Source organism: Bufo bufo, chromosome 3 (genome assembly GCF_905171765.1).
Source record: "Bufo bufo chromosome 3, aBufBuf1.1, whole genome shotgun sequence".
Taxonomy (NCBI): domain Eukaryota; kingdom Metazoa; phylum Chordata; class Amphibia; order Anura; family Bufonidae; genus Bufo; species Bufo bufo.
This window is the reverse complement of record NC_053391.1, coordinates 432,072,757-432,097,769: the sequence shown is the minus strand read 5'-3', so window position 1 is coordinate 432,097,769 and position 25,013 is coordinate 432,072,757. Positions and strand designations below refer to the sequence as shown.

At 40.3% G+C, this 25,013-nt stretch overlaps 1 protein-coding gene across 1 annotated transcript in view; it reads right to left on the bottom strand.

The window, feature by feature from the left end:
- DMD (dystrophin) overlaps positions 1-25,013 on the bottom strand; it is a 3,443,536-nt gene that overhangs the window by 971,830 nt on the left and 2,446,693 nt on the right. The window contains 1 exon segment of the mRNA XM_040424996.1: positions 11,852-12,078. Within this exon segment, the coding sequence (XP_040280930.1) occupies positions 11,852-12,078 (227 nt within the window).

The window sequence follows — 25,013 nt, the reverse complement described above, 5'->3', positions numbered from 1 at the left end:
CGTCCAATGAGTTCTGAAGCATTTGGCTGAATATAAGCAGATAATATTGCCCGAAACACTTCAGAATTCATCCTGCTGCTTTTGTCAGCAGTCACATCATCAATAAATACAAGAGAACCAGTTCCATTGGCAGCCATACATGCCCACGCCATGACACTACCACCACCATGCTTAACTGATGAGGTGGTATGCTAAGGATCACGAGCAGTTCCTTTCCTTCACCATACTCTTTTCTTCCTATCACTCTGGTACAAGTTGATTTTGGTCTCATCTGTCCATAGGATGTTGTTCCAGAACTGTGAAGGCTTTTTTAGATGTTTAGTTTGGCAAACTCTAATCTGGCCTTCCTGTTTTTTAGGCTCACCAATGGTTTACATCTTGTGGTGAACCCTCTGTATTCACTCTGGTGAAGTCTTCTCTTGATTGTTGACTTTGACACACATACACCTACCTCCTGGACAGTGTTCTTGATCTGGGTTAGGAGCCTGACTGCTCACAACACCAGCTTCCACACCACTTTCCTCATTACTACTTGCCCGGCTAGCGGAGGAAGCGGCGGATGTCTCCTCCACATCTTGGCTGGCCAGTAGCTGCTGACTGTCCTCTAGTAGCTCATCCTCGCTGGATAGTATTGCTGAGCCAAAAGCATAGAATACTTGTCTGGCTAAGGGAACAAAAAAGGACAGAGGCAGGTTGACGACAGGTGAGGGCACAGGGCCTGCTGCCAGGTCAAGTCAACTAAGGGTTGTGTCTGACAAACCCATCGACTCTTGGCTGGGGTGTCTGATGTTACTTGGTACGAAGTGGTTAATCGAGTCATCCATTCAAAAACCGCTGGGTTTCTGGTCAAGACACGACTGCTAGATGACATCGGGAGTTCACGCCTCTCGCTGCGACTCCTGCTGCCACGCCCCATTGCACTGCTGCGACCTGTGCCTGTGCCATAAACATTTAGGCCTCCGCTACTCATCTGTGCAGGGCCTGGCACTTCTTTGTCTGACATACTGTTAGATCAAATAAATAAATAAAAAGGAAATTAAAACATCCCAAAAAAGTCTGTAATTTTCTCATTTCACCACACAATGGCTAATAAGCCCTTTTTTTCCCACTAATACACGCCAAAGAAGGCTTAAGAAAATATAACTGCACTGCTGAACGGCGAATAGGCCCTTACTTTTTTCCACTTATACACACCAGAAAAGGCTTTAGAGCATATAACTGCACTGCAGAACGGCAAATAATAAATATTTTTTTGCCACTAATACACGCCAAAAAGGGCTTTAGAACATATAAATGCACAGCTGAACGGCAAATAGGCCCTTGCTTTTTTCCACTTATACACATCTGAAAAGGCTTTAGAACATATAACTGCACCGCTGAATGGCAAATATACACCCAGGTCCATAAATATAGGGACATCAAAACAATTCTAACATTTTTGGCTCTATACACCACCATAATAGATTTGAAATGAATGAACAATATGTGCTTTAAACTGCAGACTGTCAGCTTTAATTTAAGGGTATTTACATCCAAATCAGGTGAACGGTATAGGAATTACAACAGTTTGCATATGTGCCTCCCACTTGTTAAGGGACCAAAAGTAATGGGACAGAATAATAATCAAAAATCTAATTTTCACTTTTTAATACTTGGTTACAAATCCTTTGCAGTCAATTACAGCCTGAAGTCTGGAACGCATAGACATGACCAGACCTTGGGTTTCATCCCTGGTGATGCTCTGCCAGGCCTCTACTGCAACTGTCTTTAGTTCCTGCTTGTTCTTGGGGCATTTTCCCTTCAGTTTTGTCTTCAGCAAGCGAAATGCATGCTCAATCGGATTCGGGTCAGGTGATTGACTTGGCCATTGCATAACATTCAACTTCTTTCCCTTAAAAAACTCTTTGGTTGTTTTTGCAATATGCTTTGGGTCATTGTCCATCTGCACTGTGAAGTGCCGTCCAATGAGTTCTGAAGCATTTGGCTGAATATAAGCAGATAATATTGCCCGAAACACTTCAGATTTCATCCTGCTGCTTTTGTCAGCAGTCACATCATCAATAAATACAAGAGAACCAGTTCCATTGGCAGCCATACATGCCCACGCCATGACACTACCACCACCATGCTTAACTGATGAGGTGGTATGCTAAGGATCACGAGCAGTTCCTTTCCTTCACCATACTCTTTTCTTCCTATCACTCTGGTACAAGTTGATTTTGGTCTCATCTGTCCATAGGATGTTGTTCCAGAACTGTGAAGGCTTTTTTAGATGTTTAGTTTGGCAAACTCTAATCTGGCCTTCCTGTTTTTTAGGCTCACCAATGGTTTACATCTTGTGGTGAACCCTCTGTATTCACTCTGGTGAAGTCTTCTCTTGATTGTTGACTTTGACACACATACACCTACCTCCTGGACAGTGTTCTTGATCTGGCCAACTGTTGTGAAGGGTGTTTTCTTCACCAGGGAAAGAATTCTTTGGTCATCCACCACAGTTGTTTTCCGTGGTTTTCCGGGTCTTTTGGTGTTGCTGAGCTCACCGGTACGTTCCTTCTTTTTAAGAATGTTCCAAACAGTTGTTTTGGCCATGCCTAATGTTTTTGCTATCTCTCTGATGGGTTTGTTTTGTTTTTTTCAGCCTAATAATGGCTTACTTCACTGATAGTGACAGCTCTTTGGATCTACTCTTGAGAGTTGACAGCAACAGATTCCAAATGCAAATAGCACACTTGAAATGAACTCTGGACCTTTTATCTGCTCATTTTAATTGGGATAATGAGGGAATAACACACACCTGGCCATGGAACAGCTGAGAAGCCAATTGTCCCATTACTTTTGGCCCTTTAACAAGTGGGAGGCACATATGCAAACTGTTGTAATTCCTACACCGTTCACCTGATTTGGATGTAAATACCCTCAAATTAAAGCTGACAGTCTGCAGTTAAAGCACATCTTGTTTGTTTCATTTCAAATGCATTGAGGTGGTGTATAGAGCCAAAAATGTTAGAATTGTTTCGATGTCGAATATTTATGGACCTGACTATACATATAATTTTTTTGCCACTAATATACGCCAAAAAGGGCTATAATTTTCTCACTTCACCACACAACGGCAAATACTTTTTTGTGCCACTAATACACGCCAAAAAGCGCTTTAGAAGATATAACTGCATCGCTGAATGGCAAATACTTATTTTTTGTGCCACTAATACACGCCAAAAAGAGCTTTAATTTTCTCACTTTACCACACAAAGGCAAATACTTTTTTTTGTGCCACTAATACGCGCCAAAAAGTTCTTTAGAACATATAACTGCACCGCTGAACCGCAAACATATTTTTTTGCCACTAATATATGCCAAAAAGGGCTGTAATTTTTTCACTTCACCGCACAGCGGCTAATAAGCCCTTTTCTACCCCACTTATACACACCAAAAAATGCTTTAGAACATATAACTGCACCACACAAGGGCAAATAAGACATACAAATATATCCTTGTAATAAACACTGTTTATGGCTGTATCAAACACTTGCACCCCAATAACAAAAACATTTTGCTGGAACTACAGAACTACAGAGCTGTATCATGGCAATTTGGATCCCCAGTCAGTGTAGCAAGGTGTAATAGGATTGTTCCTATTACCCAGGCTGTAAAATTCCCTACTGAACCCCGTTCTGCTTCAATACTGTGGAATGATTCCTCTCTATCGTTTCTCTGAACTTCTGTATAGCAAAATATAATTTTTAAGTCTTTTCTACCACTGTCCCTAGCGCCTGCTGACATCTCTCCCTTCACTAGGTACACTGGAAAATGGCTGAATCCAAGTTGGCTGAGGCTATTTGTAGGGCTGTGACATCCCAGGGCTGGCTGCTGCTTGGCTTCATGCATGGCATTGTAGGTGATCCCTCGTTCCCACGGTTCCTTGTTCCATGTCCTAACATGTGCAGCAGCCATTTTAGGAAAGAAATTGATTTGTTGCCACGAAGCATGAGGAAATTCTGTTTCGGTGGGATTCGCGTCCCCACCTATCCCTTGGTTGAACTTGATGGACGTTTGTCTTTTTTCAACCGTATTAACTATGTAACTATGGTGTGAATCAAATTTCTCCTGAAAGTGGACTGTATACAGCTACAGATGGATCTGGATAGATTGGAGGCTTAGAAAAAGAAGTGGCAGATGAGGTTTAACACTGATAATTGTAAGGTTACTCACATAGTAAAGAAAATACAAGTCACCAGTACATACTAAATGGTAAAATATTGAAATGGAAAAGGATCTTTTCAGTTGACAGTACAGTAACTGTAGCAACCAGTTTCAGGCAGCTGCTGCCAAAGCCCAGGGCCGGCCTTTGGGGTGTGCGGGCTGTGCGGCCGCACAGGGCGCCATAGTAACAGGGGCGCTGGGCGGCCGACAGCTCGCAATGTAATCTGCGGCAGGCGAGGCTGTACTTGTGTTCTCCCTCGGGGCGCCTCCCTCCATCTCCCCCTCCCCTGTCTGACCTGCCTTCTGCCCCCGCCGCTGCCAATAAGAAGAGAGACAGGAGGAGGAGGAGGGGAGGGGCTGTGGCCACTGCGCCACCAATGAAGAAAACTGACCTGAATACAAATACAGGAGGCGGGTGCCGGAATCAAATAGCCGGCACCCGACCTCTGTGACAGGGAGCTGCGATCAGCTGCAGTTGAGTTAACCCTTCATGTGCGGTACCTGAGGGGTTAACTGCCGCTGATCGCAGCTCCCTGTCACAGAGGTCGGGTGCCGGCTATTTGATTCCGGCACCCGCCTCCTGTATTTGTATAAGAAACGTTGGTGGCAGAGTGCGCCCCCCCCCCCAAACACCCCAGTATAAGAAACATAATTGGTGGCACAGTGCGCCCCCCCCCCCAAACACCCCAGTATAAGAAACATAATTGGTGGCTCAGTGCGCCCCCCCCTAGTATAAGAAACGTTGGTGGCACAGTGGGAAGTGCCAATGAGGGTTAAAAAATTAACTCACCTCCTCCAGTTGATCGCGTAGCTGCCGGTCTTTCTTCAGGACCTGTGGTGACGTCACTGAGCTCATCACATGACCCATTACCATGGTGATGGATCATGTGATGTATCATGTGATGAGCACAGTGATGTCACCACAGGTCCTTTGACAGGTCATGAAGAAAGAACAGAAGACGATCAAATGGAGGAGGTGAGTTTATTATTTTTTTATTTTTTAACCCTCATTGGCACTGCCCACTGCGCCACCAATGTTTATTATATTGAGGAGGGGCGCACTGTGCCACCAATGTTTATTATATTGAGGGGGGCGCACTGCGCCACCAATGTTTATTATATTGAGGGGGGGCGCACTGCGCAAATGTTTATTATACTGGGGTGTTGGGGGGGCGCACTGCGCAAATGTTTATTATACTGGGGTGTTGGGGGGGCGCACTGCGCCACCAATGTTTATTATACTGGGGTGTTGAGGGGGCGCACTGCGCCACCAATGTTTATTATACTGGGGTGTTGGGGGGCGCACTGCGCCACCAATGTTTATTATACTGGGGTGTTGGGGGGCGCACTGCGCCACCAATGTTTATTATACTGGGGTGTTTGGGGGGGCGCACTGTGCCACCAATGTTTATTATATTGGGGGGGCGCACTGCGCACAACGATGGGTTAGGGAAATTTCACAGCAGAGTGCGCATGCGCTGGGAGCCTCGCCGGCAGTTAGGGTAGGGAAAAATTATGGGCCAGTGCACAGGTGCGGTGATCGGATGGATGTTCTCAGCAGGACACCGGCCGACACTGCGCATGCGCTGGGAGCCTCACCAGCGGTTAGGGTAGGGAAAAAGCACTGGCCCGTACGTAATTTTTCCCTTCCCTAACCGCTGGTGAGGCTCCCGGTGCATGCGCAGTGTCGGCCGGTGTTCAGCTGAGAACATCCATCCGATCACTGCGCCTGCGCACTGGCCCATAGTTTTTCCCTACCCTAACCGCCGGCGAGACTCCTGGCGCATGCGCACTCTGCTGTGAAACTTCCCTAACCTGACGTTGTGCGCCTGCGCGGCGCTGCACACCTCCTCACGTCATGTCCGGTGCGACCGGAAGTGACGAGGGTAGGGAAATCTCACGAAGTAGGGAAGTATGACATTACACCGGCCTTTGGGGTGTGCGGGCTGGTAACTACTTGGTTGGATAGTCAGCCAGCCTATGCCATGATGCCAGCAACAAGCAGTGTTTTTTTTTTTTTTGGGGGGGGCACCACAAGGTTAGCTCGCACAGGGCGCCTGAACACCTAAGGCCGGCCCTGCCAAAGCCAATAAGATTATAGGTTGTATAAAAAAAGGTATCGATACACAAATGGAGAACATAGTCCTGCCACTTTTCAGATTACTAGTCAGACCACACATGGAGTACTGTGTACAATTCTAGGCTCCTGAGAACAAGGTAGACATATCAGAGCTGGAGGGGGTTTAGAGGAGGACAACTAAAGTAATAACTGGAATGGATCTAGTAAAGATTGTCAAAATTAGGGTTATTCAGTTTAGTAAAAAGACGACTGAGGGGAGATCTAATTCCTATGTATAAGTATATCAGGGTTCAGTACAGAGATCTAGTTATATCTAGGACTGTGACTGTAATGAAGGGATATCCTCTATGTCTAGAAGAAAGGTTTGTGGTTTCTACACAAACACAGAAGAGGTAACATTTATCATTAACATCATTAACATTTATCATTAACCCATTAGTGACCAACCTGTTTTGTGCCTTAATAACCAAGGGGTTTTTTTTTTTTTTGGTTTTTTTTATCGTAGCCTTCCTTTTGGATACATTACAAGTTTTGGTTCATAAACTGACACAAAAGCTGCACTACTGAATGAATTTCTCTTAGTAGACATTTGACCATCAGGAATATAGAACAGTCAATTATTCATATTTTTCTTTCCTCTCAATGAATGCTTTACTGTCCAATACTGAAATATAGTATGGCTATTAATATACAGCATACATTCCAAGGTTCACTAATAATAACTTACTATAGAAAAAGTGATAACAATGGATTAGAGATGTGAGGACAGGGTTTCCTGCCACTTTTAGTCATAACCTACTTTCACATCCAAGACAAATGTCATAAAAAAACTTTGCAAGAATGGCTTTAGGACCACCCTACCATTTGGATGCGTTTATATGTGCACATTTAATTTGCTGTTGATTAATACACATTATTATTTTGACCTAATTTGTGCCTGATAATTAACACCATATAAATAGCATGAAAATGAAACATACTAATGAAAAGGAGATATGTTACCTATACTTTATTCAGAACACATAAGGGTTTTCATAGATTTTACTTTGATGTTTTAGAAAGTGCAATAAATAAAGTTAAAACATATGTGAAGGACAGAAACTGAATTGGAATAGCAGTTATGCATAAGTAGACAATTGGCATTATTGTTTCATCTATTTATATGCAATTAGTTGTTTTATGGAAATTTTCTGACTTTTATATATTTTATAATTCATTGATATACGGATGTAGCAGGGTTAACACACATGCTTTATGAGACATGTTATCTAAACTAAATGCAATTAAATGTGTTAAGCAATTACTTTTCAATGGCTTTTGTTTCAAGATAATGTGATGAGTTAAGAAATTTGAGTTAAAAGTGTGTGTGTGTTACCCCTGCTACATCTGTACATTTTCAATCCTGCCTTTGATAATAAACTCGACATGTTTTCACTGATAGTTACTGTATGTTATTTTATTTTTCCTTCTTTGGGTTAGGAAATCTAGCTTAGCTTTTTTTTGTGTTTGTAGCTTTGATTTCATTTCTATAATATTATCAATATAAGTGCATGAGTGTCCACTTTTCTGTGAACTATTTGATTAATTGATTCGATTTAGTGTTTTCTACCATTATGGATACTTTAATGTTAAAACCTGCTAAAATTGGTTTAATTCAAGAGTCTGTTGTTCTATTATTTAAAACACATAGGCACTGTATAAGGGTTCTATTAAACCTATAGCTTCTGCAGACTATTGCAAGTGTGAAGCGTTCCTTCCTGGCAATCGTCTGCTCGCTAGTGGAGTAGACTGCTGCTATTACATGCAATGATCTCCTCCTCAGTATGGGGAGGAGCGATCGCTTATGCAATCGCTCATCCCCATGCTGACTAGTTGTTTGCCAGCATCAGATTGTGATTACACAGCATGTTCTGCTGTTGGCAAACAATTATTTTTGAACATGTTCAGACTCAGATTACCTGATGAACTAGCTTGTTGCTCATTCATCGGCTTATCGGCTACAATATTGTACTGCCAGATCATCGCTAATGAGCGTGCATACGAATGCTTGTTAGCAATGATCTTAGCGATTATCTGTAGGTATAATAGGACATTAAGACTTTGTTCACATTAGTATCATAGCATCCTCTCTTAATAGAACTATGATAGCCTTTCTTGTGAATTAGAATGTAGGTTCGCTTTTGGTTAAGCTATACTGCTAAATAGGATAGTATTATGCTTCTATTATCAAAATCAAGATACAAAAGAGGTGGGCACCACTAGAATAATCATAACGTGCTGCCCTGTGTAAAACATTAGTATCCACACAAAAAGACAAAGTACACAAATACTAAAAGCACACCAAAATTAACCCCTTACCAACATCAACCATACATGTATGGCGGATATTAGGTCTTTAAAGATGGCATCCACTCCGGAACCATAGCTGCCAGGTGCCTGCTGCTATGAGCAAATATGATCACAGTGTCTGAGCGGGCAAAAACCCGGAAGCACGAGCTTCTGGATCAGGCTCCCTTTCCCTCGTAAAACTGTGGTGGAATTGCGTTATATTTCCAATTCCACCCCATTTGGAATTTTTCTGGCTTTCCACTATATTCTATGCAATATTAAATGGTGGAATTATAAAGTACTACTTGTCCCAAGAAAACTAGCCATCATACTGCTATGTGAATGGAAAAATAAAAAAAGTTATGACTCTGGGAAGGCAGGGAGTGAAAAGCAAAAAAGCCAAAATGTAAAATCTTCAGGAAAGGAAAGGGTTAAGTAGAAAATCACAAAACTTTATTAAGAATACAAAGATAAACTCCTTGCATCCTTAATAAACTATTGCGATTTTGTATTTAATTTTGGTATGCTTTTAGTGCCTCTGTATTTTTTGTGCAGATTCTATTATCAAAATCACTTATTTTCCAAACAAGAACAATGTTATATGAAAAGCAGAATTTCGGGAAAATAAAACTACCTATGGCTTGCATCAAATGCAGGCTGTTTTAAGATAGCCCACATCTGTTTTGTCATAGCCAGAATAAATACTACTGTAAATGGCAGCCAGCATTCTTCAAATTTGTAAGGGAAAAACAATTAGAATTATCTGTAAGTCTACTTTCACACTGGCATTTTTGCTTTCCGTTTGTGAGATCCATTCAGGGCTCTCAGAAGCAGTCAAAAACTCATCAGTTTGGCCCAAATGCATTCTGGATGGAAAATGATCTGCTCAGAATGCATCAGTTTGCATCAGTTCAGTCTCCATTCTGCTTTGGTGACGGACACCCGTCTGATAAAACTAAGCCAAACGGATCCGTCCTAGCACACAATGTAAGTCAATGGGGACTGATCCATTTTCACTGACACAATCTGGCACAATAGAAAACTGATCAGTCCTCCTTTGACTTTTAATGGTGCACAAGACAGATCCGTCTTGGCTATGTTACAGATAATACTAACAGATCCGTTCTGAACGGATGCAGACGGTTGTATTATCTGAACGGATCCATCCATGACGGATCTGCACAAACGCAAGTGTGAAAGTAGCTGTTAGCATTCTTCACAAAGTATACTTAAAGGGAACCTGTCATGTGGATATTTGATTATAATCTAACTAATTATATACAATCATTAACTACTAAAAAGTGGTTGGATGTATTCACTTACTGGTGTGACAGATGGTTACCTCATAATATACACACAAAGATGCCGCATGCCACATGCTAATGAGCTGATTTGAGTCCAGCATGATGTCATTGAGTCCAGGGTTTATTTAATTCAGAGATATAGCCACTCCCCTGCCCACCTGCTGCTGATTCATATGAAAAATAACTGTCAATCAGCAGCAGGTAGGCGGGGAGAGTCAGGAGCTCATGAATATTCAGGACTCATCATTATCAGCTGGAGCTTTTCAATACAAGATGTTGGCAGATTGACTGGGTCAATTAAAGAAAGTGACCCAGCATTTTGCTAAGAGAATCAGTCACTTATTTATGTTGCCCTTAGTTAGGACACCATAAAACTGGTTCCCTTTAAACTTCTTCCCAGCACACAGAAGTCTAATTATTAAGCACAAGTATAAACATGTTTGTATTCCATATGCTTTTAGAATATCATACTTTAAATACTGTAGGGCTTTCAAAGTTTACAAATGTAGGAAGAATATTGTTTGTGAAAGGAAGAATTTAAAACTTTATTATTTTCCAAATCCAGCTTTATTTTAAGGCTATAAGTAAGTGTGGTAAATGCCTAGTTTGTGTTATATTGTAGTGAGAGAGTACTTTGACTCTGAACAAAACTGTTTTGAGAACGTTCTATAAAAACCATAGAATGGGCAGGGATGTAAAAACAGTGCAGTTTGCCATCAGTTGGTTCTGGTAATTGTTCTGACAAGCTGTGAGAAGCACTCTGTTTTCCCACAGAATAAAACATTTATGAACTCTTGAGTTGTAATGTGCATGCAAAGCATATCCAATTGTAATGTGAAGATGTGCAAAAATATGGATTCGGTACTGTATTTATGATATCCCTGTAGTTATTTTTTCATATATTATATTTTGCACTATAAACATATCACCATTATATATCCAAATGCTTGAAATTGATGTTTACTTTCTCATGGTATTATAGATAGGGACCTCACACATACAGCGGATAGACATTAATAATTTCCAAGCTTTCAGTGGTGTTCTGAGCATCTGTAAACTTGTAAAAGGTCATAAACTGAATATATAAAGTCTCCCACTTCCAGACACTACTATATGGTATATTTTATAAATTGGTTTCTAGGATATTTTGTAGACCTTCATTAAAACTTTTGTATTACCCAATTTAGATTTATATCACTTTTTAGGTTCCAGTGTAATGGACACAGTTGTCCCTCAAGTTACGATATTAATTAATTCCAGGAAGTCCATTGTATTTTGAAACCATTTTAACCTGAGTCCATAACACTATGGAAAACTAATAATTGGTTTCTAAGCCCCAAAAATAAAGTAAAAGAAAAAATAAGCAGATAACTATATAACAGATAAAGCAATTCTTTACATATAACAGTCAGGGACAGATGCTGGAAGCTGTAAATCACTATGATGAGGACAGAAAGTTCTTCAGGGTCCTGTTACAGTACACAATATATCAGAGAAATAAATTGAGCTGCCCTCACCTGACATGCAAACAAGCAGCTCATCCTGGCACAGATAGGGGCCAGTACATGACATGTAGTTCCTCACACTACTGTATAAAAGAGCAACTATAAAACTAATATACGGTAGGTGTTTTACAAAAGAAATTGCCATGTTGATTGGTTGGATCTCAGTCTGAGGCATTGTTCAGTATTTGGGGTCTAGTTTCAACTTACAATGGCCCAGGAAAGACCATTGTGTGTTAAACATATCCTGAGGCCATTGTATCTTGAGGGATCACTGAATGTTTATTGCATTTTTCTATTATAAACCTCTTCAAATGGTCTTGGTAATACATTAACAAGATATTTGTACATAGGCCAGACAATATAACCATTCTCATCATTTTGAAAAGTAGTTATATTACATACAAAGAAATATTCACCAATTTGTCTCCTACCTTTTGTTTAATAATCATGTCATTGATCTCTTCCACATCTCCCACTGTCACAATCTGAGCCTTTATTACACGGTCTAGTAGAGTAAGCCAGTCTTTTAGGTCAGCACATGTCTTGCTGAATTCAGCTAGTGCTGGTACCTCAAGAAGAAGTGAAGAAGGCATATCTTCTGTACTTGTTCCAGTTGTTACAAGGGTCTGAGTCACTACAGAAGCAGTTGGCGCAAGACCTACATAAAAGATATTACAAGTTAGCATGGACCATAACTAAACTTATAGGGGGGAGATTTATCAAAACTGGTGCAAAGGAAAGCTGACATACAGATGAAGCCAAGCTACAAATGACTTTGATAACACATGTGACAGTGTTATATTTGTTAACTTGTGACAAAAGCATTTGAAATCCATTGAAAAGTCAGTTAACATTTTCCTGCCATTCTTTACTTAACACGTTAACCATCAAGCATCTGTAGTTGCCCAGATCAACCAACCAGAGTCTTCCATTCATTTTTCAGAGCTGTTTTGGAAAATGAAAGGCTCAATAGGACTGGTTGCATTTGGAAACTGAGCCAGTTTTCATTTGAACTAGATTTAATAAATTTCCCCTATTTTATTTTTATTTTTTTACCCATCCATACAATTTAAAAATGTTTTAAATCCCATTTTACAATGCAAAGTTTCTTTTACCTGTCTACAGTTGATTTACTTTGTTGTAATATGCAGTGAACTATTCTAATATTAGCATTAAAAAATGAGTTTAGCTATAAGATTTACCTGATAAACCAACAATGATCATTTAGGGAATTTCATGTATCTTCTCCTCTAGCTACCCCTCCCGTTTTAAAATATTTCTGTTGTGTCCAGGGCTACATAGTTACTATTGGACAAAGGCCTACGTTTATGCAACATAACCCATTGTAAATTCTGTAACAAGGTCAACCACTATCATGCAGTATGTCCTATTTATTGGAATCTAAAGCAGAAAAGCCTTTCAATGGATTCCAAATCTGTAATTCCAAAACGAAATACAGGCATACCATATGTGCGACCCGTGATGGAACATGGACCCAGTAACTAAAAGGGTAAAGGGTTGATCAAATGCATTCTGAATTACTGATATATTGTTAGAGAGAAATAAAAGGGTAATATTCAATGAACCATTGAGGACAGGGGCATATACAGTATACTCTTCTTGCCCAGGGGCTCTCTACTGTCTATGTGCACCTCTATAGAAGCCAGAAGCCTCTTCTGATAGATTTAGGGCATCAGTAGGAAATATGAATTTAATACAACCCTGAAAGCATATGGTTATATATGTTTTCCAGAGGGAAAATAAATGAGGCTGGTGTAGTGAGCTTTATTTATATTTATATAAGCAGATATATAACGCTAGTTTGACCGTGACGCGTGGTTGATTAAGTGTGGTTCCGTAAGTGTGTGACTTAAGATTAAGTGACTTTAGATTCAGGGACTTCAGTGGGGGACTGCAATTAGCCGGTTTCTTATTACTACATTATATTGTATTTTTTGCTTTTGTGGTGTAATCCCCATTTAGTATGCGTTGCACAATTGACAATTTAGTCCAGTGCACATCTTGAATGATGTATGCAGTCCTGGAACAGCCGTTCGAGGGTGTATATCTTTGTTCAACATGTGAGAAAATTACCCGTTTGGAATCGCAAATCGAGTCTCTAAACGGGCAAGTTGCAACACTGAGAGGCATTGGCAATTTGCAAAAGAGATGGCTTCTCACAAAGCAAGCACTCTTTGGGGTAGATGAGGAGGAGGGTGACATAGAGGAGGCTGAGGAAAGTGAGGTAGCTAGCTGGGTAACAGTTAGAAAGCGGGGTAGAGGGAAGAGTGCCAGGGAGGCTAGCCCTGATCTGACACACCCCAACAAGTTTGCACATTTGGCAGATGAGGGGGATATCAGTCCAGGGACGGCACTGTTGCAACCGAACATTTTCTCTGCCAGTCAGGGAAATGTCAGCTCCAGTAAGCAGGGAACCAGGAGAGCAGGGAAGACCAGAAAGGTGCTGGTAGTGGGAGACTCCATTATTAGGGGAACAGATAGGGCAATCTGTCACAAAGACCGTGATTGCCGAACAGTGTGCTGTCTTCCTGGCGCTAGAGTTCGACACATCGCAAATCGGGTTGACAGATTACTGGGAGGGGCTGGAAAAGATCCAGTGGTTATGGTCCATATCGGAACCAATGACAAAGTTAGAGGTAGGTGGAGAGTCCTTAAAAATGATTTCAGGGATTTAGGTCAAAAGCTTAGGGCAAGGCCCTCAAAGGTAGTATTTTCTGAAATACTGCCTATTCCACGGGCCACACAAGAAAGTCAGCGGGAGATTAGGGAGATTAACAAGTGGCTCAAGAACTGGTGTAGGAAGGAGGGGTTTGGGTTCCTGGAGAACTGGGCCGACTTCTCTATTGGCTACAGGCTCTATCGTAGGGACGGGCTGAACCTTAATGGGGAAGGGGCAGCTCTGTTGGGGAGAAAGATGGCTAGAAGGTTGGAGGAGTGTTTAAACTAGGGACTGGGGGGGAGGGGAGGGAAATTACATTATAGGAGGGGAAGATAGTGCAGATAGAGACCGGGGGCAAGGTAGCGGGACTGGGGCAGGAATGGAAGGAGGGACTAGAACAGTTCAGAAGGAAAGGTGTAGGGTAAAAAATATGCATAAACCTCTCAAATGTATGTATACTAATGCCAAAAGCCTGACTAATAAAACTGGGGAACTGGAATTAGTGATGTGTGAGGAGGACTATGACATAGTGGGAATAACGGAAACATGGTTGGATGATAGCTATGGCTGGGCAGTTAATGTACAAGGTTACAGTCTGTTTAGAAAGGATCATCAAAACCAGAGAGGGGTGGTATGCCTTTATGTAAAGTCCTGTCTAAAGCCCACACTCCGGGAATATATAAGTGAGGGACATGAACATGTGGAGTCACTGTGGGTAGAGATACATGGAGCTAAAAACAATAATAAATTACTAATAGGAGTTTACTATAAACCACCTAATATACTAGAGTCCACAGAAAATCTACTACTAAACGAGATAGACAAGGCGGCAAATCAAAGTATCACAGTGTATTATAGAAACAATCAAATCAGTGTTCAAGGCCCCAGCAGAACTGGAAAGAAAAAAAAAGAAAAAATTAGAAAAAAAAAAAACTTGGTTAAAATTATTTATTATGCAATATGTAAATTATGTAGATAATTTATATGGCTATATCAACTGATAGGATGAATATTTTACACAAGACTAAGGATTGCCTTTACACAAGACTAAGGATTGCATTTACACTTCTCTCTTAAGCCAATCATTTAAAATATTTATTGCATTTGGCTCAAATAAATTTCTTCGGCTAAATCTGAAGCATTTTACACAATGTAGGGGGTAATATTTTGTGTACAGTATAATACAAGGGGGCTGGTCCAAAGTTTGCTCTGAAGCCTATAGGACCTTAGATATGCCACTGGCCATGAACTAAAGCCATGTGTATTAGATTGCGTGCTTATATTAGCTGCAGTCCCTTTGTAGAAGTAGGTCCCTACTTCTTTCAGTCCAAAACATATAAAAAGGGGTAAGTGTCCGTGCTGCAATAAAGGAAAGCTTAGGGGTAACACAAAAGTCACTGGTTCTTTTTATGCTGCTTCCTCCAATCTCCTCCTTATCCTTCCTACTTCGCAGCTTCTTAGTCTCTAAACCAACGAGCAGTAGTGGGTTTGCTTCTCATGCCTTCAAAGAGAGTATCAACATAGCACAGACCCGCATGTAAAATAGTTCACGCTCCTGCTTCGTCTGGGGAGTTTCAGTTTCACTTTCGGGTATGGCCGGTATTTATCACCACGTCATATCCTCCCACTTTTTATCTAATTGGTAAAATGCCCTTATAACATTTCCTCATTATTATGGGCCTGTTTTCAGAATTGCTCAATTATTTAATATATGCATATATATATAAAACACTCATAGATTAAAGAAAATAGAACAACAATCAAAACGTTCTCTTCATTTACATGTTCACCTGACTATGTTCAAAAATAGCAGTTCCGTGCAAAGCGATACTCCTGAACCGATCAATATCCACATAATTGCCCCACATAAGCTACACGTGAATTCCTGGATACTAAGTATCCTGTAAAAAAAATGAACACTGGTATAGGCTACATGAATCCCATCAATGTGACAAGGTCCCACATTCCACACCATTCTCTACACAGAGAGACCCCACATGTTCTCACCCCGATCCATGTCATCTTCCCACAGGACACTGCTACATAATGAGTAAAGAGCCCTGTATCCTCAATCTTAGGGCCCATGCACACGACCGTTGTTGTTTTGCGGTCTGTTTTTCACTGATCCGTTGTTCTGTATCTGAGTTTTTTTTCTCTCTGATTTAAGTCCTCTTCCGTTCCGTTATCGCACAAAACATATCCGTATGGTTTCGGTATTTGATCCGTTTTTTTGAGGATCATATACAGAAGCAGTAACTTATTAATCACCAAACACATGAGCAATATGGGCTGGGCATAGCTTTTCTACAGTATGGATCCGCAAAATATGGATGAAATATGGATGACATACGGATGTGTTCGGTGTGCGTTACGTATTTTTTGTGGACCCATTGACTTGAATGGGGCCTCGGACTGCGATTTGCGGACAGTAATAGGACATGCACTACTTTTTTGCGGAACGGCCATGCGGACAAACGGAAACGGAATGCACACAGAGTAACGTCTGTATTTTTTACGGCCCTATGGAAGTGGATGGTTCCACATATGGTCCGCCAAAAAATGGAACGGAAGCGGAAAGAAAATATGTTCGAGCCCTTATACTGATAACTAGTGTTAGGCGAGCATGCTTGGCCAAGCACCAGTTTGGCTCGAGCATCACTATGCTCGACACATCGCGCTGTTCGGCCGAATATTGCGTGTGCTCGAGTGCGATGCTCAAGTCAGTGTATTTAAATCCAATTTAGCCTCTATTTCTAAAAGTTTCTGGCGGGATTCAAACTCACAACCTTCGACATTACAGCCAAGAATGTTAACTACTACACTATAGAGCTACATGGCCAGTTACTAACAAAAATAAATAAAAAATATTAGACTTCTCCTATATAGGAATAATTACTAGTAGTAAGTATTCCTATACAGCAGAAGTCTCATATATATATATATATATATATATATATATATATTCAAAGAATGAAGAGGCAGCACTTCCAGTTGTTAGGTGATAGGGTGACGACCCCAAACTTTATTCCAGCTACATTTCTGCCTTCTCAATGAGGCCTTTGTCAAGCTACAACAGTGCTACACTGTGGGGTTCATATACCCACAATCCAATACAAATTGGTGCAATTAGTGAAACCACATGTGGACAATAAAATCACATGATCCCAAAAACGTCACATCTCACATGACTATTTGTGTAAACATATTCTACATGTCAAAATTTTTATACAGAAGTGGTAACATATTCAATAGTGAAGTACCTACTTAATAGGTTCTATATATATCATACATAGTGTTCCAATGCGCTGTATCAATATCCCTCGTGTACAGCTTCTAATTACACATATGTGAGTAAAAAAAAGTGCTCCATCCATTAAGGGTTAAAATCAAATACTCGATGCAGCTGCATCATATTAAACTTTAAAAACTTTTTGGGACTAACCGTCATTGATCAGCCCGGCGCGTTGGCATCAGCGTCCCTCCGTCAGCCAGGCGCATGCGCCGCGCCATGCGTCATCCGTCCACCTCCCCACGTCGTCGCGTCATCACGCACGCACCCTGGAACGCAACTTCGCCCAGTGGAGCGCACAGTGAACATAGCGGCGACACACCCAGTGACCAATAGAGTGTTTGAGATCAGACATTTCTTGACCTGTGATAGTTCATTCGTGGTCTATTTATTGACATGCCCCTGTAGTCTCCTATATGTTGGGGAGACTACTTGTGATGTGAAGACGAGAATGAACTATCACAGGTACTCCATCCGTCAGAAACGGAGAGACCTCCCGGTGTCCAAACACTTTGTAGAGGCTGGACACAGGGAAAAGGATCTCAAGTTCAGGGTGATAGATTTTATTCCCCCACTTAAAAGGGGAGGTAACAGGGAGAAAAAGTTGAAACAACGTGAGATCATGTGGATACACAAATTGCGTACACTGAGGCCTGATGGTCTTAATGCTGAATGCAGATGGGAGTTATGTGGATAGGTAATGTGTTATTTGCTCATCAGATGTGGAGGTGATATTATTCGTTGAGTCGAACGGGGAGGATATACAACAGTGCTATTTGTAATCATTTGTATGATAAATACACTCATATATCTTTGGTTTATTTATAGATGGAAGTTTTGAAGAACACAATGAACCTTTGTCTCATGATTGGACTGCTCCGTATATGGACCACCCCGGCGCGCTGACATAATGGTGACCAGTGGCTTATGCTGAGGAGGGGCGCTGATGACAAGTCACGCTAGCACGTTAGGACAACCCGACCTGCATCAATTTTTACTAGAATGGTACTTGATGCCAACTTGGACCGGGAATCTATAAGCCAGAAGTTGGCTGTATATATACCAAGTTTTAGTGCATGGAGATGGGATGGATCCCTCCCATTGCAACTGCACAGATTTTTCACTCTGGATGTGCACATTAACCTAGGGGGCGCACTGCGTCAGGTCAGTGTATGGATGCTGTAGTGGCCGCCACTCCTGGGTTCATTTGCACATCAATATGCAGGTTGGCTAGGTAATTATGCGCTCGTGACTGCCTCGATGTCCCTCTCTTTTTGTTTTGTATTGATTTCCACTGTGTCACCATGGTTACAGGCACGCCCCCTTGATGCCCCGGCAGTGTGTCCGGTCATGTGTCTTTTCTTTCCCTCCCCCCGCCGCCGCTATGTTCACTGTGCGCTCCACTGGGCGAAGTTGCGTTCCAGGGTGCGTGCGTGATGACGCGACGACGTGGGGAGGTGGACGGATGACGCATGGCGCGGCGCATGCGCCTGGCTGACGGAGGGACGCTGATGCCAACGCGCCGGGCTGATCAATGACGGTTAGTCCCAAAAAGTTTTTAAAGTTTAATATGATGCAGCTGCATCGAGTATTTGATTTTAACCCTTAATGGATGGAGTACTTTTTTTTACTCACATATGTGTAATTAGAAGCTGTACACGAGGGATATTGATACAGCGCATTGGAACACTATGTATGATATATATAGAACCTATTAAGTAGGTACTTCACTATTGAATATGTTACCACTTCTGTATAAAAATTTTGACATGTAGAATATGTTTACACAAATAGTCATGTGAGATGTGATGTTTTTGGGATCATGTGATTTTATTGTCCACATGTGGTTTCACTAATTGCACCAATTTGTATTGGATTGTGGGTATATGAACCCCACAGTGTAGCACTGTTGTAGCTTGACAAAGGCCTCATTGAGAAGGCAGAAACGTAGCTGGAATAAAGTTTGGGGTCGTCACCCTATCACCTAACAACTGGAAGTGCTGCCTCTTCATTCTTTGAATATATATCTTGGAGGACAAGCCAGCCTCTGTGAGGATTTCTTGCACCCAGAGCTCCACATCTGACTGTGCTGCTGCATTATTTGTGGTATTATATATATATATATATATATATATATATATATATATATATATATATATATATATATTTTTTTTTTTAAAGTAACTGGCCATGCAGCTCTATAGTGTAGTGGTTACGATTCTTGGCTATAATGTAGAAGGTTGTGAGTTTGAATCCCACCAGAAACTTCAGAAATAGATGCTAAATTAGGTTCAAGTACAGTGTGTCCCCAAGCACTGACTCCATATATGGACATAGCTATATATGGAGTCAGAGCAGGGACTCCTAAGCCGAAATAGAGTCCCGACACCCTCCCCTCTTTAGAGCAGGGGGTGCCTGGTTTAATGCTCGGGTTCTCCCATTGACTTTCATTGTGCTTGGGTGCTGTAGAGCACCCGAGTAACGGGAAGTGTTCTACTCGAACACCAGAGCACACAAGCACTTTGGTGTTCGATCAACACTACTGATAACTAGTACAGTCATTCTCCCCTACTTCCCTCTATGCATACTACCCTCCCACCCCTTTCTTGCAGCCCCAATCCCCCCTCCTTTTCCATATGCTGGAACCATATGGGCTCAACAAGAGTCTAGAGAACAAATGCTTTTGAATCATGGACTATTGAGATCAAGCGCTTCAGGTACCCACATATTTTCTTTATTCCCCCACCACAGGTCTGACACATCTCTCCTACGCACAACAGATCAGTTATACCCATCCTCATACCTCATTCTACCCATCGCAATCACACAGGTCCCCCCCTCTCTTTTTTCCAACCACTCTTCAGTCCTCTCCTTCAACTCCTGACACATGTTAATCTTCTCTTGGTGGACACACAACCACACACTCCTTATATAGGGAGGCTGGGGTATAGCGCAGATCAGGTCCCCCATACAGGACCCGAACTCACCATCTGGTTCCCATGTTGCTAACCACACACTTGGATTTAACATGCGAGCAACCACATTTCCATGTAAACACATGAATGTATTCACTCTATTATTAATGTACGATTTAAATCTACATCGAGCGACGTAGTGTGCTATTATGAAGTCATTCAATTATTTATTTAGTTATTTAATTATTTATTTATTAACTCGATTTTTTATGTATTTGAGTGGGAAACCTTCCACCTTTTTATGTAACAAAAGGCTATTTCTGTTATTTATCTACCTTTCATTGAATTAATTATTTATTAATTTAATCAATTAATTATTTATACAAATATTTAGCTGTCTTCAAATATTATGTATAGGCAAAAATCATCATTCAGTTATAACAATGATAACTCCTTTCAGCTTTTATTACCGTTTTGTGCCTTTTTATTATGATATCCCCATCACTGGTTTTAATACATCACTCATATTTGTTATATATATATATTACTGATATCTGTACCTTTTACGACTTATGTGTTTTTTATAGACTTGAAAAAGGGGTCCTTTGAACCCTGAAACGCGTTGTCCTACAATAAATCTGATTGTACTAAAACATCCAGTTTGATATGCACCTCGTGTCCACACGCTCACTAGACCGCTAAAGTCCCAGTACTAGTTCCAGTGTTCACCTGAACGGTGGCTTGGCGCCCGCCTAAGGTGTTGTCTCTGACACAGTCGGCGGCACCAACCAGATACTTGCTGTTTCCCGAGTTTGCCTTCATTGTGGTTGCACCCTATCCGCTGCAACCCAAACAGGTGAGCAGAATTTACTCACCTCTATTTGGAGGACACTGTTTTGCTTCTACACATTCACCCTATGAGCACCTCTCTCTTCTTTTGGCCATTTCTTACTTTTCATAGATGTGACATTACTATTTTAATATCCATAACTATCAAAATGCTATCTCCTGGTATTGTGAGTAAAAGCCCTTCTTTTACTTTCAATTACAGTAGGAACACCTCAGTACATGCAAACAGATTTTATATCCCATTCTATATTTAACCTGTTGGGTTGTAATGTGCTCATATTATAAATCCATTCTGCCTCCTTTTTATTTCTATATTTAACAGGCTCTGAGAGAATTTATTGTGTATATCAATGATAACACTTGAAATATAAAATTTACAGAAAACATTAGCAGAAAAACAGTTAACTTCCTCGATTTAGAAATTATAGTGGAGGATGGGTTAATCCATATGAGGACCTTTTTCAAACCTACAGTTATATCGTTATAGCAGCTGCCATCATAAACCCTGGATAAAAAACATTCCCGTAGGCCAATTTCGCAGAATAAAGATAAATTGTTCCAAAATAAGAGATTATGATGAACAGAGTGGAAAAATCCAACAAAGGTTTAAAGAAAAAGGTTATAAAGAGGAGGAACTAATCAGTAGCAAAGGAAAAGTAAGACAAGAAAACGAAGAGAAGAAGAAAAAAAAAAAACTGTGGTAAATATAGGTTTGCCTTCTCTACACAATACTCCACAATGTGTATTCAGATCAAAGAGGTAATTAAGAAAAACTAGGGAATCTTGAGAAATGACCCGGTTTTAACCCATTCTATTCCATTTATATTTAAACGAGCCCCAACAATTAAAGATAAAATCATACATAGCTGCTTGCAGAAAATAAAACCACAGCCCATAAGTGGCATGTTCACATGGTGCGGCTTCTGCGTTGGATGTAAAAACTGACCGAAAAGAGAAAGAAGGAGTATGAACAAAAATAATATCGTTGCAACAGCAAATAATAAGAAATTTAAAATAAAAGGTCACATATCATGTGAAAGTATAGGAGTTATATACATGTTGGAGTGTTCCTGTAAACTCCAATACGTAGGAAGAACACTCTGAAGATAAGAATTAGTGAACACATAAGAAACATCAGAAAAGGACTGGAGACGCATAGCGTTTTGGCACATTTTTAGAAAGTTCATAATAAGAATCCTGACTGGATTTATAATATGAACACATTACAACTCAATGGGTTATAAAATCTGTTTGCATGTACTGAGGTAGTTTCTAATTGAAAGAAAAAGAAGAGTTTTAGTTTGGTTGGCCTTACGGTACATAGTACTCAAAATACCAGGAGATAGCATTTTGATAGTTATGGATATTAAAATAGTAAGGTCAAATCTATGGAAAAGGAGGGGGGTTGGGGCTGCAAGGGAGGGGCGGGAGGGTAGTATGCAAAGAGGGAAGTAGGGGAGAATGACTGTACTAGGTATCAGTATAAGAATGAGGATACAGGAAGGATACTGAAGAGAAAGTTTTTATTGTTCTATTTTATTTGGAGTGTTTTACATATACGCATATAAGTATTTAAATGACTGGGCAATACTGAAAACAGGCCCATAATAATGAGGAAATGTTATAAGGGCATTTTTACAATGAGATAAAAAGTGAGAGGATGTGACATGGTGGTAAGTACCACCCATACCCGAAAGTGAAACTTAAACTCCCCAGATGAAGCAGAAGTGAAACCCGGGTCGGGCTTTATCATATGTTCCATGTGATGTTTAAGATTACGATTTTGTAAGTATAATAAAGAAGTGTGAACTATTTTACATGCGGGTCTGTGCTATGTTGATAGCATGAAGACATGAGAAGCATACCCACTACCGCTCGTTGGTTTAGAGACTAAAAAGCTGCGAAGGAGGAAGGATAAGGAGGAGATTGGAGGAAGCAGCATAAAAAGAACCAGTGATTTTTGTGTTACCCCTAAGCTTTCCTTTATTGCAGCACGGACCCTAACCCCTTTTTATACATTATGAACTAAAGCCAACAAATGAATAAGAATTTTAATAAGAAACACCACAGCAGAATGAGCTGTTAAATACATTTATTAAGTGTTGGAATTGAGATACCTATCGCAGCAAAATAAAACTGAAATGGTCATAACCTTAGTAAGATATCTCAATAATAGAGAAAAGAGTGCAAATGCAAAATTAGTGTTGAAGGTTTACTTTATGAAAGGGTTATCTATTATATGGAGAAAATGCAAATTTGAAGTGGCAATTGACCCCAGGGTAATGTTTCAAGGCAGTCTATGCGATATACAGTTCAGCCTTGTAATTTGAAGAGAAAGACAGTAAAAAAATGTATAAACTCAAGTGACTTATTCTATTTAATGTGATTTTTCCAAGTTATATACCAGATGAAGACTAGATAAATATACTGTATATACTATAAAGAAAGATAGATACATGATATTGAAAGATAGATCTATCAATTGATAGATAAAGATCGATACAGATAGATAGATAGATAGATAGATAGATAGATAGATAGATATAAAAAAGAAAGAAAATCCACGGCACTTCCAAAAAACTGTTAGTGTGTTTATTACACCAGGTGCACCTGGTGTAATAAACTCACTATCAGTTTTTTGGAAGTGCCATGGATTTTCTTTTTATATCTATTTTGGATGTTGGATCGCTTCCTTGGCCGCTGGCACTCCGTTTTTCTATTTTGTCTGCAGTGCTGCCCAATATCTTATTCATTGTAGATAGATAGATAGATATTTTTTTCTGCAAATAGGACTACAGAGATTTGTATAAAAAATGCATATCTGTACAGTTTTAGTTGCAGTTTTAGTTTCATAGCCAGAGTTATGGGTGTACCTACATATTGGCACTGTTTACATGCCCTTCACACCAAGGCTTGAGCCCCAAGGAAAAATGATGTAATATTATTATGTGGCATTACCTATTATATTGTGGCCATTTAGTTTAGCTTTAGAGATGAGCAAATGTCCTGAAATTGGTTTTGGGTCCGATATGCTGAATTTTTTAAAAAGTTTGATTCGGGTACAAAGCAATTATGCTACAATTGCCCTGAAAGTTAGTATATAACACTATGGTCTCGAAGAAAGATTCTAGGAGGGAGAGGGTGAGAGCGAGTGACACAGAGGGAGGGTGGAATAGAGAGAGATTAGTATGCTACTCTGAGTTTATGAGGAGCATAAATGAGTTGTCTTTCTCATTACAGAGAGCACCTAGCATGCACAATATGAATGCAGAGTATTGCAGGCTTAGCAACCCCTTCTGCTTTCTGGTAAATATTTTCAAATTAGCTTTCCTAAGCCTATGTGATGTCAGCAGATGTAAGATATGTTAATTTTCATATATTTTTCCCAAAATCCCAGCTTATGATACGCCTCATGCATACTCATCACCCTCCATAAGGAGAAATAGTACCCCAAAAAAGGCTTCTCAAGTAGCAAAGTAAACTGAGAAAGAGTTAGGTTCCTAGTATGAGAACTAAGATTTCCTTTTTTTGGGGGAAAGGAGACTAGTACTAATTGAACAGTTGTAGGCTAACACTAGGGGGGAAAAAATCTTATTAGGAAAAAACACTGATGTAACAGTTTGGGGATATCACCAGAGGAAAATCTTATTATGAAAAACCACTGATTGAGCAGTTTGAGACTACAATCAAAAGTGTACTGATATGAGCTGTTCAAATGTATCTCCAAGCAGTTCACTGCCATGTTCATACCAAAAACTTCTTGATGTACTATAACTGAACTATTTTTTAATTTGCGACTAGCTTTTATGTTTTTATTTTAAAAACCTTTTCTCAAGATAGAAATTATAGCAGTCTGCACA